This window comes from Drosophila tropicalis, unplaced genomic scaffold (genome assembly GCF_018151085.1).
Source record: "Drosophila tropicalis isolate 14030-0801.00 unplaced genomic scaffold, ASM1815108v1 contig_593, whole genome shotgun sequence".
NCBI lineage: Eukaryota > Metazoa > Arthropoda > Insecta > Diptera > Drosophilidae > Drosophila > Drosophila tropicalis.
This window is the reverse complement of record NW_027173070.1, coordinates 12,648,050-12,668,136: the sequence shown is the minus strand read 5'-3', so window position 1 is coordinate 12,668,136 and position 20,087 is coordinate 12,648,050. Positions and strand designations below refer to the sequence as shown.

Sequence of the window (20,087 nt, the reverse complement as noted above, 5' to 3'; positions counted from 1 at the left end):
TTATTTATTTCTCAAGTGGTTCCCAGTAGTTAAAATTAACGCTAAACACTTTTAAAATCATCTTTACTAAGGTTTTATTTTCATTTCAGCAATCATGGATTATTTTCCATATCCTCAATGGGGCGACATATCCAATAAGACAACTCCCATGGCCGATATCTTTGTGTTTATAGATACCTATTGGCCCTACTATTGGGTAGTGGACTATGTGGCGTAAGTTCTAAAAACTCTTACCTTTACCATCTCTCTAATCTTATCAAATGCCTTCATTTGCCGTAGTTATGTTTTGCAAAATCTAAATATACATCCTTACGGAAGTCGTGTGACTATATATGCTGCCTCTGATGCCTCGATTATAGTTAATACCACCGATTATATAATTAATGTTTATCAACAATGGAATGCCACCTCACACTCTTGGCGTAAGTAAGTTTATTCTATGGTCTTCCGTATTTTAAGTTCCCTTTCTCCCTCTACCTAGATCCAACTGGTCTTAATTTGCCACTTATACTCACTACTCTTAGCAATGAAGTAGAGGATATATTGGCAGCTGATCAAGCTGCTGACAATCTAGGTGGACGTTCTTTAGTAGCACTTTTAATACCTAGCCCAGTATCGTTTGTCGATGAAAGGGATTATGACTATTGCCAAGGTTATTTGGATCGTATGTCACGTCGTTTGCCCAATCTACAATTCATTTACTATGGCGGGGGTGCTTTGGTGAGGTTCCATGACTTTGTGACGAATCCTAGCACAGATTTGTTTCTTATGAATTTAGAGCAACCGCCCGAAAAGTCTGGTGATCCTGTAATAACACGTATACGTCAAGGTAAACTACAAAAAAAAAAAAGAGAACCTAAAATCAAAAAAATCATGTGAATTGCTGTTTTGCAGTTCCCCGACGCATTTCGAATCCTCGTTGCTCTTCCTTTGGCTATATAAGTGAATATGGCATGAATTCCCTACAGCAATATGGTCGCCTGGGTAGCATTAATTTTTATCGTCTGGAGGCCTTCTATATGCCTAGAAGGCAAAGCATGCGTTATCTGGAGATATCACCCATTAGTAAAGTAGCATTTACGGTTTGCTTTTCACGTAAAATAGCCCTGACCTTCCGTAATGCCACATCTCCGTTGAGACTGGATGAGACTTGTGAGTCGACAGCATTGGGAGCACTTAGCTACGATCTAACCGATGCCTGTATGGGCTACGATTGGGAACCATGTCCTCCTCTATACTTTTCGGTGCAATCTCAAAGTTTCGGTGACGTTTCATGCACGCAGCTCGAGTGTCTAACGCCAGACGAAGCTCAATATACGATAAGTTTCAACAACTTGGGCTGCAATGGAGCTAGTGTCCTGCAAATAGCATCTTTGTGGTTGGTTCTATTGGTGGTGGTTGGTGATTTCTTTGGGTTAAGCTTTTCCAGTTAGTTTTCCAATTTCCCCACTAAGGGTAGTTGCAAAAATAACTAAAAGCTCTCAAGTATCCTAAAAGCTTAAGCACAGATCAATAAATATTATATATTTATTGTGTAATAAAACTTCTGAAATCCTGAAAGCTTAGCAAAAGCTTAAGGATTGTTTTTTTTGTGGAAATAAAAGTTCTGAGAGCTCTTTGTGGATCTTAAAGCTCTCGGGCTGTACTTTGAGTTTCAGCTTATATTCTAGACATCCTTCAAACCCCTTAATTAAGTATGAAATCAAAATGTCCAACAATATTGCATTTCAACTTTAATTTGAGCAATTCGTATGGCGCCATGCCTCACATCCTTTCACCCTCATTCCTCATGTCCTTCTGTCTGCAGGGATTTTTATTTTTAACACATTCTGCATGAATTCATATTTAATGGCAAAAAGGCGCTGACATAAAAATAACCCAGCAAAAATGAAGACTCAACTTGCCTTTAATTTACCAAAAACGTCAAAAAGCATCCTTTTTTCGACCGAATAGGAGTCTGTAGTCATCTTGCTATTGTAACATTTCTCTCTTATTCTTTGTTTTTTTTCCCTTTTTTTTTTTAATAATCTAAAAGTCTTTTGAATGCCACACTACCTCCTAACCAAGACAAAAATTTCTTTATGGCAAAACAAAAATTCATCAATTTCATTTTTGGTTTTGCCTTCTTTTTATGGGGACTGCTGAGATTTGTTATTTTTGCCTATGCAGGATATATAGGATGTGTTGGCACAACCCCCAAAAACGATGACAGAATCTCAGTTCTCTATGCTCTTGCTGTGTGAATGATTTTTGTTTTGGCATCAAACCAAATTTTAGAATAAAAAAACCAAATAATTGATAATATCTCTTGAGCATCGAAGTTGTTATACTCTTGCTCTTTCGGACTCAAATAATCATAAATGAGTTCAATTTCTAATCATAAATTGTCCTTTTTTGGGGGAGACATTAGTAGCTTTGTGAAAAAAATTGGACATGAATCATTATTTTTATCAGTTTCGACTCTTTTTAGAGTAAAATTTTAACTTAATCACATATTTTCATTTATTCAGTCATTGTTTAATCAACAAATGCCTAAAGTAGATTAAGAAAGGTAAATTTTGCTAAGCCCAATGATTGAGAATATACTTTATAACATGGGTAAGTGGGTAAGTACCAAATATTCTGACGATTGTTTGGAGATAAATCATATTGAAAAGTCTCTTTTTGAGTTGTTTTTGCGAACGAAAAACGATTCATTTAATGCGCGATTTGAAGAAGACTCGAAAATGACTTCCAAATGCAGCTGAAGGCCATTTTCGGCCGACAAATAGACTTATTTATCGAGGACCTATTGAATAAAAGAAGAAAAAAAGTCTTGCAACTCACTTTACTCATAGAACACATCTACCCTCAATTATGACACCTCCATGTAAGGGTATTTCAATGCTTTTATTGAACTTGACTAGAGCTAGGAGGAGTCTGGCTTGTAATCAAGCAAAAGATAGACGAAACTGGGAAGGAGAACTCAACAAACTCCAAAAATTCATTCGAAAGTGATTGTTGATTATCATTTCTCATGCTTCCCCTCGAAACTCTCCCTTATTTGTGTTTGGTTGCTTGTCTCGTTTTTGTCTCGTGCAGTTAAATGCAACACCCCGAGCAAATGCACAGACTCTAACAGCCCCCAAGGGTCTGGAATCAACAACAACAAAATGCACATGTCAAGCGTTGCATTTGCCCCTTTATATATAAGTCACCAGAACATTGAAACAGCCAATTGGCACTGACCCCTGTCCAGGGGGTTCAAGCAATTCCCGAATGCAGGCTCGTGTCATTGTCTGGCATGCTTAGCCCTTGGTGGTTGCACATTCGGGTATATAGGGAGAGAAAACCCTATATGAAAAACTGGTATTGGCATTGTGCCGGTTTTATAGCCGAAAATGACCTTAGGTCAGTTTTAATGTTGCGGAAAATTGAACTAAACAAATTGATCAATTTTTGCTGTTATGTTTTATAAAGGCATGAATAATGAAATAATGGTCAGCTCGGCCACGGTTGGTGGTCAGCTTACAGAGAAGTTAATTAGGTGTGTGTGTGTGTGTGACATTGTATTAAGTGCCCAGGATAACCGGTTTATGAAGTGATCCTCATACAATCACTCAGACATAAGCGCTACAACCAATACAAAGCGAAGCAAAAGAGGGCAAGAACTTTTCATAATTTTCTACCCACTTGAAACAAGAAAAAACAAATTTGATGATGATGATGATACATATACAAACAAAATATGAAAAATATATATTTTTTTAAAGAAAACTTTGCATCCTTTTTGGTTTATGGTTTTGTGGAGCTGCCTCTTTGCATTGCTTTTAGTTTTTGTAGGGCTTTCTATTTCAGTGAACATTGCATTTCGGATGAGGTTCTCTTTCTTGCTTTTTTTTTTTTTCTATGCCACTTGCTAATTAAGGACACGTAAATAGAAGTACAATTTTTATGCAGCAGCAGCTGTGACGGGAACCCCAAAGCAAAAACCCGGGGTCAGAGAGGCGTGCAATGTTGTAGAACTTTGAACGGACAGAAGTTCTTATTTCCCCCCAACAACCGGAAGTCACTAAGGGGAATCGTAAACCTTGACTAGAATATATACCAACTTAGCAACAGCCACAATCGAATTTAACTCACATGACTTACTTATCATGGATTTTAGCTAGATGGTAAGGATTTCAGTTAATCAAGCTGTTTGCCACTTACTTAAGCAGCTGCTACGTTGTCAGGTGAAAAGTTTCGCCTCACATTCCCTTAGCTTTCCATCTCTTCCCAGCAAAGTTTACACACAAAGTCGTAAAGGAAGCCCCCCGAAAGTGTGCAATGCTTTTTTAATCGAGCGCAACATTTATTGCCACATTACGTATACGCAGAAACAAAAGTTTTTTTTTATTATTATTTTTACTCATCTTCTTTAAGTTTTTCTCTTTTTCTTTTTGGTTGTAAAGTTTGCCCTTCAGTTTGCCAAGTAGAACAGCTGACTAAATTGCTCAGAGTTATTTTACTTGCGATTAACTCATTTTGCATGTGGAAAAACACAAAAAAAAAAAAGAAAAGATTCCTCAAATTATATTTACACCAAATTATTAAATGAGATAGATTTAAAGTCACACAAAACTAAAATGAAATGAATGAAAGATGGATCCAACTTTTACGGCCTGTATCACATTTCACATCTTGTTAGCCACCCACAGAAAAAGGCACACAAAACTTAATCAAATCTCTAAGAGCAACCGCAGCCCAACTCAACTCGAGTTAACTCCGAGTCTGACAAATGTCGCCTTGAGACATGAAATCCAAAAATATTCTATATGCACTTTTTGCACATGCTACTCTCTCTCTTTCCCTCGACTCTGTTGTTCGTTGGTGACCACAAGCAAAGCAAATCTACACCCAAAAATTTCTATACCCATTTTCATTGCTTTTCCATTTCGAAATTTGTATGTGTCTAAGAAAATATTATTATTATAACTGACTTATTGCTGACTTTGCATGCAAAAGTTGTTGTTGCCGATAGAAATGCTTAAATAATATGAGAAAATATTTGAAAATACATTCTCAGGGTCATAAGGCGGCATATCAGTGACCTGACAGGCAGTCGGCAGGATATGACTTAAGGGTAAAGGATAGCTCTGGGACTGGGTTGGGGTTTGAGTTTGGTGACCGCAAATCAAACTCGTTCTCAAAAGTTTCACAATATGTGATAAGTTTATTGTCTTGCCGTATGACGCATAGCCAAAAAGGACATGGTGGTCCAAGTCTTTTGGATCACATTTCATAAGAAGGAAAATTGTGTGTTTTCTTGGTTTCTCTATAAATTAAGTTGTCTCGCCCACAAATATTAATTGCCTAATTAGCATATGCGAGTGAGTGACATGACCAGAAGGCCAAAAACCCCCATCCTATCTCGTACGAAAAAAGGACACAAATATCCTTAAGGCCCCCAGCTCACATGTTGTCTTAGCCACACGTGACTTTATTTGTGTCTTGGCGAGGGAGGCAAAGTTTTATTTTATTTTATTTTCTGTGTTTCACTTTTTTGGCATATCCTTGTATGTCCTGTATGTCCTGTTCTAATTAAAAAGTATACACACACACACACACATCAAGCCCGAAAAAATATGAAATATGCTGTCGTAATTGAGGGTTGTTATATTTATTTCGTTGTTGTTGTTGTTCCTCTTCTTTTGCCTTAATTGTTGTTCTCTTCTTCCCTTTGTTCTTTTTGTCCATTGTTCGTTTCGTCTTTTCATCTGAATGCGTGCTTCTTTTTTTTTTTTTTGTTTTTTGAACCAAAAAATGTAGGCTATCGATTTTATTTTTTTCTCTTTGAATTTCTTAAATTTGTAGCAAACAGAAATCAGCTTTAAATTATTAGCATTTCAAATATCCTAATAATCCTCTTTGGCTTCGCATCGAATGAATGATAAGCTGGAGCTTAAGCATTTCATTCCAGTCCCCCAATAAACTGGCCCATCATCTACCCGGTATCCATCCTCCCAGGGCTATAATCACTTCATAATGACGCCTTCTGTTAATAGACAAGAAGAAGAATCTCCACCAAAAAATTATTGTACAATTTTTTACCAACAACAAAAATGGAACAGAATTTCCCAATTCAATCATGATGGATTCTCAGATACCTCTTAATATTTTTATTATAAGTACAAAGAATACTGTGACTTCACTTTCACATTACATACTTAGCTAAGTCTAGTTTTTAGACAAAAACTTCAAATTTAAAGTTTCATTCTCCAACTTTTTTAATCAGATGTTAAGTATGAATGTTTTAGATATTATTTCCCAGTCGGAATTTTGTTGATTACTTAATTGAGACAGTATCGATTTCAGCACCATTCATTTCATTTCGATTACAATGTAGCTTAGTTTAATAAGGGCAAAGCCGATTTTTACAGTGAGTCTGTCTAAAACATAGAGTACAGTAGACCAAAGGGTAATCACACACACCCCGTCCCTGTACTTTCAAAACTGTTTACTATTCAGAAAATGTAAGCTGCATTGCAATTCATTACTGTGAAGCTAAAATGTGATGTAATTACTACTGTTAAAAAGTAAGCAGCACAGAATTACTTCAATATGATTCAACCTCATATTGCCTTTAAAGCCTTTATAATTCATGATCGAGATTTAAGCAAAAGTCCTATTGTATTTAAGACAAAACTAAGCCATAAATGCAGTTTCTTGCCTAATAAAATCGTGGTAATTGAGGACTTTTATTAGTTTTTAAGTACAAGTTTTGTCTCCTTACAGCTTGAGTTTTCTCACAAACTTCCATAAAATCCTACAAAATAGAAAGGCTTAATTAAATTTAAGGTTTCGCAGTGTAAAAAATGTATTTCAGAAACTTTAATCGAGTATTTTGCCTATAACTGATGGAATCCCGTAGGTCAGTAATCCGAAGGCCAGCAGAAAATAGACTGAAAGTCATCCAAAATTAGAGTCTCTATATAATTAATATTCAAATTTAAGTGTTACATAAATAAAGAAATTTTCCTACCAAATTACAGATCTTTATCCTTCTTGATCTATCCAATTGATATACCTTTTCTTCTTTTTGTTGTTGCCTAGGGTGTTGCAAAGGCAAAGCAAAACATTCTGTTTCCTTGCTCATGTGGCGGCAAAAAAGTTTGGCGACTCGCCCAAAAAAAGTTTTTGTCTTATAAATAAGGATGCTCTTCATACGCGTTTCAGGACATGCTTTTGCCTACCACACTGATTTATGCATACATACATGCATCCGCTGCTGCCCAGATGTGCCGACTTGTGCCCACTTTCTCTGAAAATTATTTTTTAGGAGTACTTTATATAACAATTTCATTAACTGCAAACGAAGCACAAGAAGTACTACTGCAGGCAGGCAGCAGGATAAGGATCCTCCATGAGAAGATGTTTAATTGCAGACAACAGGCAAGGCAAGGCAAGGCAAGGCAAGGCAAGTCAAGTAGGTGTGGGAGGCAGGCAACCTTCAAGCGCCAAGGAAACCACAAGCTAACAATCCATTAACTTTTTGCCACTCGACTAAGAAAAACTAAAAGAAGTGGCAAGGAGGTGATGAAGGGTTTAGGGGTTTTGGGTGGGGGTCCACCTAAGGCAGTTGCTTCTTTGCATATTCAAAAAAAAAAAAAAAAAAAAAAAAAAGGGAATTATTTGTATGTTTTTTTATGTTTTTTGCTTTCTTTCTGTTTTTCTGGCAGTGCTCAGAGAGTTCAGCACGGCTCTTCATCAACTACAACGAGTCCTGCAAATGATGAAGGATAAAGAAGGATGCACACACACACAAACACACACACACACACATCTACTTATATGAATATAATACATTTTTTCCTCCTTTTTTTCCACTTGAGGCAAAAGCAAGTTTTTCCACTTTTTGAGTTTTTAAATGCATTTTTCCCCCACTTCATTGTTTTTGTTGTTTTTATTTTTTGTATGTTTCGGTAAGGGAAATTTAAATTTTTTTTTTTTTTGCTCGAAAAATGAATTTGACGATTTAAAGATGAATTTCTATCTTTCTGGAATCTTCATGCTGCCAATTTCCGTTCTGAATTTTAACCCCCTTTTAGCATATGAGATGCCTTCTGGTTTACCTCGAGGAAAAGGCTTACAAATTTTTCACGGTCAACAACCCTCAGATTAACCTTTCTGACTAAACAGCTGTTTCACATGTATGCCAAAAGGATTTCGAGGATCGCTGGTTATGTAAATGTCTGCTATGGAGGTCACAATAAACTGAAATTGGATGCTGTGTGCGTGTCCTTAAATGAAAATTCAATAGAAAAGGGGAAAATTCAAAAGGAAAGTAAAGTAAAAGGAAAAGGTTTTCGATAAGTATCTAATAAAACTTTGCCACACTCGTACACACACACACACACACACACACATGTCCTGGAACCACAGGACATTAGTAGCACGTTTTCAGCTTTGGGGCGTGATTAATGAAGTGTTGACCAAATCAAAATTAATGCAAAACTTTTGCCTATGTTAGGAAAACTGACCCAAAAATGAAACCAACCTTCTTACATACATATGTGTGCGGGGATGAAGTTGGAGGAGAATTGGTAGGAGAATATGTGCTAAGTGGCATGTGGTCAAATGGGCACAGAAATTTCGTTTTGGGTTTCGCTACGGTCAAACCTTTCGTATAGTTTCAATTTACGCCTTATGAGCAAAAACATTCATCAAATGTGTTCCACAGAATTGTGAAATGTCAAAACTACGCACACCACTTTTTCTCTCGCTACCTTCATCTCAATCTACGCCTCTTCACACACAGCTGTTGGGTTAGTGCAACCCTTTTCCAAGTCGAAATGGGTTAACTGTCCGGTTTGAGATATAAAATTGTGTGGAGTTGGAGTAGTGTCCGGTTTTGGAATAATTAATCACAGGCTCACATGCGATTTGTAAAGTTAATTGCCGTGGCGAAAGCTCATTCAGAAAGGCTACCAAAAAACGATACAGAAAGAAGAGGCGGAGAGGTGTGGAAGTGTGTCTTGGCTTAAGTGCTGGGTCCGTCTTCAATTACTGACAGTTTAGTGCACATATTCCTGACTAACTGGACGCATTCATTATTTATACCCACAGCTTACCTCCTCCCCATGCAAAGCATTCACTGCTCCACAATGTCTTTTGGCAGCTCTCTCAATAGCATCCTTGCCGTGCATTATCCTTGTTGCCAGTCGACCAATTTAGACTCCAAGTCAGTTAGTTGTGTATATGTATGTATGTGTGTATCCTCGACTATGCTTCCTTTGAAGTGCTTCTGAGCACTGACTGCACAAAGTGTCATGAAAAATTCATGTCCAAATACCGCAATATCCAGGTACTTGGTGCCGCATACAAAAATAAACACTGCCATCAAGGTGGAGTAAGGACACCAAAGAGGAGTAATGCCAATTCACAAATACCTAGATATACCATAAATCAAATTTAAACTCAACACTTTTCTCCCCCATCTCGAAATATTTAAAAACCTAAAGTGGCAAAACAAGTTTAGAAAATCTTTTATTGATTTTATTTGGTAGAAAACTTTCTAAGCAAACTCATGTGTGGGAATTCCTAACTAAACTTTTGTCATTCATTTTGCCTAAATAGTTTTGTTATGTTGGTGTAAATAAGAGGAGGAGGTAGCAGGAGAGGTTTGTATCTGTTTTTGGTCCTAGTTTCTGCTGAAATTCCTAAAGGATGTGAATTTGATATGAGTAAATTGGTTTTTTGTCGAATGACTACCATGATCAAGCAAGTTTAACAATGAATTCCCAGCATTGGACTTGAATTTTAACATTGCTTATGGGTTATTGCTGAATGTGCAGGATAGTAAAAAAAACTAAAATAATATGATGAAAGTTTATTTGATTATAATTAAAATAACGTTAGAACCCTTAGAGTAAGAATACTCTTTCTTACTATGACTTTTCCTATTAAAGATAGAAAATGATCTGTTTCCTAGGTAACTTCTTTGCCTATAATTTGAATAATGAATCTCTATATACACTTCTAGAGAGTATGAAATGTTTGTAACGAAGAGAAGGAGACGTCTTCGACAGCATGAACTATTCTTGATCACAGTGAGGAGGCAAGTCAATACAGCCGATTCCGTCTGTCCTTCTGTCCGTCTTTCAGTAAGGTTATTTAAGGTAAAGTAAGGTAATGAAAATTGAGATCAATTTTGACAATTCTATAGATATACAACATATAGCTGCACTTGAAACTATCGATTGCAAAAGGATATTTCATTGGGAAGTGAAAACTGAATTAAGGCTTAATGTAGAACATCATATTTGAACTTAGGGCTATGAAATGGGGGAACTCCTTAAAGTAGTCTGTTAAAGTAGCAAAAAGGAAAAGATTTTCATAAGAATATTACAAAGAAAACATCATGTATTTATTATTATCCACAGAAATTCCTAAAATGTTTTTAAGAGCTAATTCTTGGACTGCTTATTGTATACCTTAGGGAACAAATTTCCCTCTGATAAATCTCAACAAAACTTATTCAGTTAAATTTATTGAAATCACTTAATAAGGAAAGTATTCAAGGTAATAAGCGCCGATCTCTATATGTGAAATCCAAAGGGTTTGTCGAGTACATATAAGTCGAGTAAATGGGATGTCCAGGTCCTAGATTCAATTAAAGCTGGATAGTTCTAATTTTTTGGATTGTATAAAACTTCTTGTTAAGAAGGTATATCGGAATTTCCTTGTAAGTTACAAAGGTTCTTGGTATATACGTTTGGTCGATCCTTTGTTTTGACATACCGAACATTTGCCTTAACTTGATTCATTTCCGGGTAAAATTTTAGCACTTGAATCCAGGACTTTTTCCCTTTGCATGTGTCTGTTAATGTGAGTCATATATTATATCATACAGACTTATAATGCCACATAAAAATTAAAGCAATTACAACAATTACGCAACAATAAAATAATAATAATAGCAATAATTACCAAAATGTTTCTCTCTCATTAAACTTGAACTTTTATGACCGAAACACGCAAACGAAACCGAATGTATGAGGAATACATACATAGAGTAAAACATCTATGCAAATAGAAACAAACAAATTCACACGAATATTCATAAATTAATCAAAAAATATATATTGTTTGCCCACTCGGAGTGTCGTATGTCCGAGTTGTGTGTCCACACGCGACAATTGACCCTTTTGTTAATTAAAAAAAAAAAAAAAAATATGAAAGGACAAACAAGGCAAAAACCAAACAACAAATTACCACTAACGGGGGTCAAAATTGTTTGTCCAGCTAATATGGAGAGAGAAAGAGTGAAAGATATACATACATAGATAGATAGTGTCAAGGTAAATTTTTGGTTATTTGGATATGTAAGCAATGGAAATTGCCCATAAATTGTAGAGAACCAGAGAGGGGGAGAGTGAGAGTGAGAGAAAAGAGAAAAGGGTTGACGCTTGTTGGCTCACAGCGGGCGCTGACACCCGCCACCCCTTTTGAAGGACTGCGCTAGCTCATTTAGTTACAGTATAGTAGATAGTTGGCCTGCATATGATGTTTATCCTATTGCGTCTATTAGCCCACATAAATTACTAACGCATTTGTTGTGTGTGTGTGTGTTTTTGTGTGTCTGTGTGTAGTTTATTAGCACTTGAGAGACTCTTGCGTGTGTCCTTTCATTGTCCTTTGCATGTTATGGTAAATGTTTTTCCATCTCTTCCATTGAATTTCTATTAATTTACATACGACACGCATTCTCGAACTCTAACTATTTGCTCATCCGAAAAAGGATAACATCATCATACACACATACCGCAACTTTCTCCTTTGAAGCCATTTCTGAATTTGACATTTATGATATATGCGTTTGACCCCCTTCCCACAAAGACCAGTTCAGGCCTTCTTTAAAACGAAGAAGATTGAGAGTGGGAGTGATAGAGCGAGGGGGTTGCGGCTGTTTAAATGATATTCTCTTTCAATGTAAATAAAATTTTATTTGCCTAGATAAAGAAAAGAAACTATGTCAACCAAAAAAACTCTGCTCCCCTTACTTAAAGTCAATAAAAGTCAGTAAAAAGCAAAAAAAATAATATTATCAGATAATTTCTTTCACCAAAATAGTATCAACGCATTTGTATGGGCCGCCACCAGGGCAACCACCAACCACCCCAACCCCAAGATTCATCCCCTCCCAAGACCAAAATCAAATCAACGGGCCAACGTGAAACGGAAAATAAAAAAACGAGGATGCCAAAGACATTTGCCGGACCACAAGGACCAACGACCCTCCACTGTACTCTCTCGCCGTCTTGTCAATAATTCAACTTATCACCGGCGGATATTAGAATGGAAAACCCAAAAGGGACAACATACATCCGTGCCCGCACCGAGCGCGCATCAATAAAAACACATTTGAATGTCCTGGTCCTGTTGGTCGGTCGTCAGTCGACGGTATTCGTCCTGGCAATGGCGAAAGGTGTTCATGTTTATCAAAAGCCAAAAGTGGGTAAGCTCTCTCTTCAATCAAACACACTTTTCAAGGATAAAACTTTACTTCAGAGTGTTTGTCATCTCTTTGAACTTTAGCGCATCCTTGTCAACCATAGAGAAGGCACAAAACTCACCCATCCAAGCACCCATTCATCCACCCACTCACACTCACACTCGCACATATATAGTATTAGCAACCCCGCGAAATTGTTTTGGAAAAAAAAGTGCTAACCTTCTATTTACTTTCTTTTTACTTCGATCTGCATTTGAGTTGACTTCTCTGCGTCTTGTGTTGTGTTCCTTTGAGTATCCTTTAAAGTGCCAAGCAGCTTGTCAATATTTTCACTGAACAAACTTGACATTTTGACAGAGTCCACTCTCTCTCTCTCTCGTTCTCTCAAATATATGAGCTCTTAAAGGCGCTAGACAAATTAAAGTATGAGTCATTTCTTAATGTTTAAGTTAAGTGGTTGCTAAAAAAGTTTATAGATTAATAATTTTTTACAATCGACATAATTATTCCATGCATTCTATGAGTGAAATGGTATTTTGAAATCGCCAAAACTTGTTTAACAAGCCAAATGGAAGTTTCTTCGACTTTGTGTACAGGATATTGTACTTGAATCATTCTCCTAGTTGGTAAAGTAAAAGAAAAACAGGCGAGGATGATGGCGAGTCCTGTCGTTCTGGCTTGGTTTCATTTCGTGCATGGTATATCAAAGTCAGTGCGATGACTTACATCTTTAATTCATATGCTGAAACAATCGTTTCGATATAACACAAATTGCTGGCCATAATTTGCGGAGCAAAGTGTCAATCAATGAGTCGAATCAGTCAAAGGTCGTTAATTTTTTAAAATGTGCGTATAAATTTCACAACAATAAAAATGAAGAAAATTCAAGTGCAGGAAGAAGTTGAGAGTGGGAGCAGCAGAGGAGTAGAGAAAATGGCGTCAAAAAAGATGCCAACCCTTGCCAAATGGAAATTTATGGAAAACTAATATGCATATACTTTTGGTTTCTGGTACAAAACGGCAATAAAAATTTCAGATGAGGGGGTTGCATTTATTCTATGTATTCAGAGATCCATGCAGATACATAGAAACTTTCCCCATATTTTCCTTTCACGTTCCATAAATTTTGTGTCAAGTATTTATAAATCAAATTGAAAACCAAACCGCCCCCTTTGCCAATAAATTCCCTCCTCTTTTTATCTTCATCTATTTCTCTCATATTTTATATTTGCTTGAGTGGAGTCCTGTTCCTTCCTGTTTTATTTTTTTTTTTTTTTTAGAACAAGCGTTCTCCATTAGTTTGGAGAGTTACGAAAATGAAGAATTATTGTTGATTTTAGGGTCATAACTCAGAAAGAGAGAGAGAGACAGAGAGAGATGTTTGTTTTGGCAAATGCAAATTGAAGGATGCGCTATTTTTTAACCTTGTAATTACATATTTGCAATCTATCTATATACTAAGTGATTTTTCTTTTGAGTTGGCAGAAAAACAGTTTCAGATTTTACATCTCTGTCTGTAGACTGAGATTTACCTATTGTTTATTACCTATTGTTTATCTACGAGAGTATTTCTTGTTAATCCTTTCTTTATAGACAATGTTGTTTTTATTGACTAACTTTAATCTCAACCTACCATTTAGACTAGAGACGGATTGGTGATTCCACCCCCATTTCATAATTACCTTTGATAATTTTCGTTTTAGGATAGATCGCAAATAAAAATAATATATAACAAAAACCTTCAATCTCAAAATTGAAGCGAATATCACTGACTTATTCATCTCCAGGCCCTAATCCCTTGGATGTTGCTATCAATGGGTTGCCAAAACTACCTCCACTTCCATATCCTCTTGGATTATTCCTTCTAGTAGATCACAGATCTAGTAGGACCAAAAAGGAACATCAAGTCACCTGCTGCTCCTGGCTTTGATCTACCCTTTGATCAGGAATAAGTATCTAAATTGTCGCGGTTTCAAAATTATTTTTTTTTAAATTTTTCTAGAAGTTTTAACTTTCTGATGCTTGTTGTTTGCTCTAGCCTTTATATAACCACAATAATATTTTAACGAATGGAATTTAAATTAAAATACATATCCAGAAAATCAATTTAGCACTGGTGAAAATGAATATTGTTTTCAATATTAAGTCAATTGTATACGGTTTGAAATCGGGGGTCTTTCGACAGAGTCGATTAAATCTAAAACGAACTTTGGTGAAATAACTTATTTATAAATAAGTTTGGAGCTTACAATATGAAGAGTTTAGTGGTATAAAAAAAAGAGCTTCAATTATATTCAATCGTTTCATTCTCATATTTGTTATAGATTCTGATTCTATCTGGGGCCACGGTCATTGTTCAGTCCGAGATAAGGATGATGTTAGCAAATTGGGCATTTAACCTCATGAAGATGTCTAAACCGTCTGATTTTCTGGGCATCATTCCGGGGCTTGATAAAATACCTGGAAAACAAATCCTTGATTCAACTTTGCAAAACTTTGTAGATGGATCCGCTGGCTTTCGTTGGTGGAAACCGACTACCTGGTTCTCCTACCAACCATCAACACACGTCGTCCAGTACAAGGCGCCAGTGGCTAAAAATTTCAAAGAAGAAGGATAATATATGCATTCAGTTAGTTTTAGATGACAAAAAATCTTATTAAATTGCAATAATTATTTACATACATTTAACTAAATTAAAATTATTTTTGATTTTTCGTCAAAACCAGATTGAGGAGAATTTTCTGCACACAGAATTCTTTCTATGGGAAAGTTGATCTTTTGAAATACTTCCAGTGATAGTTTGCTCAAAGCCAAACAAATTACAAAATGTCAAATACAAAAAAATGCTCAAAAAACTAAACACGGTGCATTTAAGCATATCGAATGAATGCAATGGTAAAATGGTAAAAATATATTATTTACAATCTTAATATATATTTGCATATTTGCAATCTATATTCTAATTGCCAAGTTTTTTGGGATATAAAATGGATGGAACTGTCAACATTTATCAGCAGTTGTAAAAGCATCTCAAGTTGAGTAAACATGAAGTATTTCCTTGTGAGTTTTCATATCATACTATTTACACTTAAAATTATCCTTAATAATATCCTTAACCCTTTTTTAGGTACTAGTATTCACACTTACTTTGCTAAGTGGCAGCGTTCTGGCAGATATTCCATGGATATTGGATATCGTTGGTTTGGGTAGAAAAGCAAACCCCCCTCCAGTAGTGGTGCAGCAAACTCTTCCTGTTCCACCATTCGATCCAAGGATGTCGATGATGCCACCGGCAATGCCTGGTTTTGGATTTCCACCCATGATGTTTTAGCAACAATATATGTAACTGTTGAATTGTGAAAAACCACATAGCTACCAATAAATTGGCTTTCAAAGTAGTAATGGTAATTAATTGAAACCTTTAATGTTCTTTTGATTACGCCGATTTCTTGATGCACGTCTTAAAGTAATCGAGAGATTTGTAAGTGTTTATACGGATATTTAAACAGATACATAGATAGTTCAAGAATATGCAAAAGCACTTGAGCGTCAGAGCCCAATGCCCTATTTTAGCCCAATTTCTGAACTTTATAGGGGGTTTCTTGGTTGTTCGGATGTTGGCCTCCAATGTTACCCGAAAAAAAGGTATCATGCATGAAAACTCAACTCAGGATCGTTTGATATTTAAGTTTAACCCGACGTTAGATTCACCATAGATGAAATTTTTCAAATATAATTTTATGATATTTTGTTACCAAAATTGTGGTCGTTTAAATTTTGTTTGACAAATATAAGTAAAATTTTAAATGAGGCAGGGACCAGAATTACGGAAATTCTGCTTCGATTGCACTTTGTTTGATCAAAATGGGTTGAAAATCACTGTCTGTCTCCTTGCCGTCAGTTTAAAAAGTATTTTTAACGAAAAGGCGTTAGAAATTTGTCTTTGCCTTACAAAAACACGTCATATCTCTAAAATTGTTGAATTTGGAGTACCCCTTTTGGAACAAAATGCAATTGGTTTGTAAAAAAAATCATCTTAGGTATTAACTAGATAGTTGGTTCGGCGTGATCTTTATTTAGGAGTTTGACGCTTTTAAATTGTTTTTTCACATTGGTAAAATAATATCCTAAACGTTCTGGAACTGCACCCACGTTTTTCAGAGATGATGATTTACTCGCAAATCTGACTAAGAAATGACCAGACCATGACTTATTTATTTTACTTCATGATGGAATTACGCATTATTGAAGATCAGTTTTATGATAGTAGAACTTGCCATGTAATTTTTATATTGACACATTTCAAATCCTCAGGCTCACAACTATTAATATAGCCATGTATGTACTTTAGGGGAACGAAAAGGCTTTCTTCAGTGAGTCATTTCACTTCAATAGTAATCTTAATATTCTGGTAAACTTGTGAATAAATTAACTTAAATAAAAATTAAAGTGTTTAATTGTTTCTTAGGCCATTTCCCAATTCGACATAGTCATTTCAGTCAGATGGTTTTACAGAAATCCCTCAGCAAAAAAAAAAAAAAAAAAAACATTCAAAACTATGTAAATATAAATCTCTATTAGAATTTAACTTATTTAACCCGGACAAACAAATGGACTTTAGCTGGACTTACTAATATCGGTTTATTTAAGCATGTCGAGCATTTCGAATAGATTATTTAGAATCTTAATATATATGTATTTGCATATTTGCAATCTATATTCTAATTGTCAAGTTTTTTGGGATATAAAATGGATGGAACTGTCAACATTTATCAGCAGTTGTAAAAGCATCTCAAGTTGAGTAAACATGAAGTATTTCCTTGTGAGTTTTTATATCATACTATTTACACTTAAAATTATCCTTAAAAATATCCTTAACCCTTTTTTAGGTACTAGTTTTCACACTTACTTTGCTAAGTGGCAGCGTTCTGGCAGATATTCCATGGTTATTGGATATCGTTGGTTTGGGTAGAAAAGCAACACCGGTTCCAGTGGTGGTGCCGCAAGGTTATCCTGTTCCACAATATGATCCGAGGATGATGCCACCGTCAATGCCTGGTTTTGGGTTTCCACCCATTATGTATTAATAACAATATAAATGTTTTAATGTGAAAAACCACACAGATACCAATAAATTGGTTCAAAGAATAGATCAAAATGCTTCGTTGATTTCTCCCAAGTATTCGTCACGTCGACTTAAGATTATACGAAAGTAATTACATCGACTTGGCTATTGATGCTGTTGAAGAATAGATGTACATATGTACTTTATGGGGTCCAAAGACGTTTTCTTCATACAGTTACATACAATTGCATGGTATAACACAGATTTTAAGAATGTAACAAAAAAATCCTAAAAGAATTAACTTATTTGCATCTAAGAGGCCTTTGTTAGAAAAAATTATACTTTGTTAACTATTTATGCTACTTAAATTCCTTCAATTGTGGCCTTTGAAAAAGGCATAATAGAGATAGAGAGAGAGAGGGGAGACAGGCTGCTAACATTTTTGATGTGTCTAGTTTTTGAAAATTCCACCATAAATTCCCCATAATGGAACATAGTATTCATAATGAGATGCTTCTGCTCTGTCCTGTCTTTGTAGGCACACGAAGAAGAAGAAGAAGAAGGGCTTAAGGATGCCAGCATGAATGCGTAATGATGGCCTCACAATAGTGTCCTTTCCATGTGATTCCTTTTGCTCCCTTGGTGATAAGAAATGACAACAACAAAATATAAGAATTGACACATAAAATTTAAGATGCCCGCCGGTGGTCGCCATTTTACTTTTTGCGTCAAACTGAAAAACCGCCGCCAACACGCGCTCCCCCTTTATTGTGTATCCTTTCGTTTTCTTTCCCGCTCCTTTCGAAAAATTGGCCCAGAGAAAGTGTCTTTTGTTCACCCACTTCGTTAACTATGTAAATGATTTTGTTTGTCTTGCCATTGTTGGTGTCGTTGTTGTTGTTGCTGCTGTTGCTGTTAAGATAATTCTGTCGACAAGCTGGCAACTCTGTTATCCTCGTACATGTACATTGTGAACTCACACACGCATGTTTTCGAGCGTCGAACATTGAGCGTAGTAGGCACAGATTTTTAACCCTTTTTTTGCCGCATTGGAAACGAAATGAAACACACCACCCCCAGTTACTAAAGTCCTTTGGAAGTCCTTATTTACTTTCAGCTCCTTTATATACTTGTAGCTCAAAAAAAGGGGGAAATTTTCCACGCACATCACGCATGAAAGTCGCGTCCTGCGTTGCTTCTGATGTATGTATGTGTGTCTGTGTGTGTGTGTATGTGTGTGTGTCCCTTTTCTGGCATTGGTATTGGCGGGTGCGTGTTCCGTTGCGTATCCTTTCAGTTTCAGTTTACATTCTAGATTTTACGTCACAGATATATTCATGAAAAATTGCTAGAAAATTTCAGTGGAAAACAAATTACGCATCATTGTCTCACTCTTTTGACAATTTTTCTTCTTTCCTCGCCATAAGATTTTTTTATTTACTTTCCTTTTTCTTTTTGTCTTTTATTCAAAATTTTTCGTCAGATTGATAAGTTTTATTAATGTTTCTGTAATTTGTTATGTAAAATTCGTGAGTCCAAATATATGTAAATAAACAAAATATTTACTAATGATATCAATAAATTTAACCCAGCTACTTTATTAATGATTGAGTTTTCAGTATGCACAGAAAGGGTTTCCCTTAATTAGGAAACGAGCATTCGTTTTTCGCCTTATCGTTTATATGAAAACTGATTAATCTGATTGCCAATGTTGTTTTTAGCGGTATATAATTTCCAATTGGAAATGAAATAACTTACAACATTTCCAAATATCGATTTCCCAAATTTCATCCTATTTGATGTTGATGAAAACTGAGTATTAGTGAGGTCAAAGATTTTTAAACCTAACTTCAATTTTTATGTTTTTTAAAACATAAATCTTGTCTTTTCTCTATAATTAATGACTTTGCTTCAAGTATATCTCCCTTATTTTTGTTTTTTTTTTTTAGTCAGTCTGGAATTTAGATTTCTTCTTTCTCAAACTGCATTTTGTCCAATTTCATTTCTAGCTTTTAGCGAAATGTACAAATTTAAAAGAAATTATACCCTAAGGACAATGTCTCTGTCTGTGTCTCACTCACTCTCCTTTTTCTCTCTTTCACTCTGTTTCTTCGGCCTTCTTCTATTTTTCCATATTCTGCTTTGATTAACATTCGTTGTTTGGGAGAAGGAGATATGGGTGGGTAAGACAAGTGCCGTGTCTTTTAATTACTTTTGGGGGTAGTTTCCCTAAAGATTTTTCGCTTTTTTTTCGTTTGCTTTCGCCAGACAAGACATAAAATACAAAAAAAGAAGAAGAAAATACAAAGAAAATTGTATAGAGAAAGCAAAGAAGAAAGTCATTCTCCAATAAGAACTTTAAGTAATGGAAATTTTTTGTTTGCCTTTAGACATATGATTACACAATGATTATCCTATATGCTGTCACACCTCTGTTTGACCATCTTCCGCCCTGTTGCTGTTCGTGTCCTATTCAATTACATTTTCCCATCATCATCATCATTTCGTTGGGCAGGAGCGAAGCAATCCGGTTTTCGCCCTAGGGA

The 20,087-nt window shown here is 35.7% G+C and overlaps 1 protein-coding gene and 4 long non-coding RNA genes across 5 annotated transcripts; 4 read left to right on the top strand and 1 right to left on the bottom strand.

The window, feature by feature from the left end:
* The first annotated feature begins 94 nt into the window (after positions 1-94).
* Positions 95-1,433, top strand: LOC137578154 (uncharacterized). Its single transcript, XM_068291800.1, has 3 exons — positions 95-213; positions 525-829; positions 895-1,433. The coding sequence occupies exons 1-3, from the start codon at positions 95-97 to the stop codon at positions 1,431-1,433; spliced, it is 963 nt and encodes a 320-aa protein (XP_068147901.1).
* Positions 1,434-10,789: 9,356 nt separating this feature from the next.
* LOC137575946 (uncharacterized) lies at positions 10,790-14,169 on the bottom strand. The gene is made up of 3 exons (XR_011032255.1): positions 14,158-14,169; positions 10,951-11,044; positions 10,790-10,840 (listed from the first exon to the last, which is right to left on the bottom strand). It is a non-coding gene; the product is annotated as an uncharacterized lncRNA (long non-coding RNA).
* Positions 14,170-14,678: 509 nt separating this feature from the next.
* LOC137577983 (uncharacterized) lies at positions 14,679-15,159 on the top strand. Its single transcript, XR_011032520.1, has 2 exons — positions 14,679-14,742; positions 14,800-15,159. It is a non-coding gene; the product is annotated as an uncharacterized lncRNA (long non-coding RNA).
* Positions 15,160-15,499: 340 nt separating this feature from the next.
* On the top strand, positions 15,500-15,894 carry LOC137577987 (uncharacterized). The gene is made up of 2 exons (XR_011032523.1): positions 15,500-15,536; positions 15,604-15,894. It is a non-coding gene; the product is annotated as an uncharacterized lncRNA (long non-coding RNA).
* A 1,367-nt stretch (positions 15,895-17,261) lies between these two features.
* On the top strand, positions 17,262-17,634 carry LOC137578072 (uncharacterized). The gene is made up of 2 exons (XR_011032536.1): positions 17,262-17,298; positions 17,366-17,634. It is a non-coding gene; the product is annotated as an uncharacterized lncRNA (long non-coding RNA).
* The last annotated feature ends 2,453 nt before the right edge of the window (positions 17,635-20,087 follow it).

Bases quoted from the DNA above. Each gene is read 5' to 3' on its own strand.
- LOC137578154 (XM_068291800.1), top strand. From the start codon at position 95: ATGGATTATTTTCCATATCCTCAATGGGGCGACATATCCAATAAGACA. The intron at 214-524 runs GTAAGTTCTAAA...CACTACTCTTAG, and splicing joins TGGGTAGTGGACTATGTGGC to CAATGAAGTAGAGGATATAT. The intron at 830-894 runs GTAAACTACAAA...GCTGTTTTGCAG, and splicing joins AATAACACGTATACGTCAAG to TTCCCCGACGCATTTCGAAT.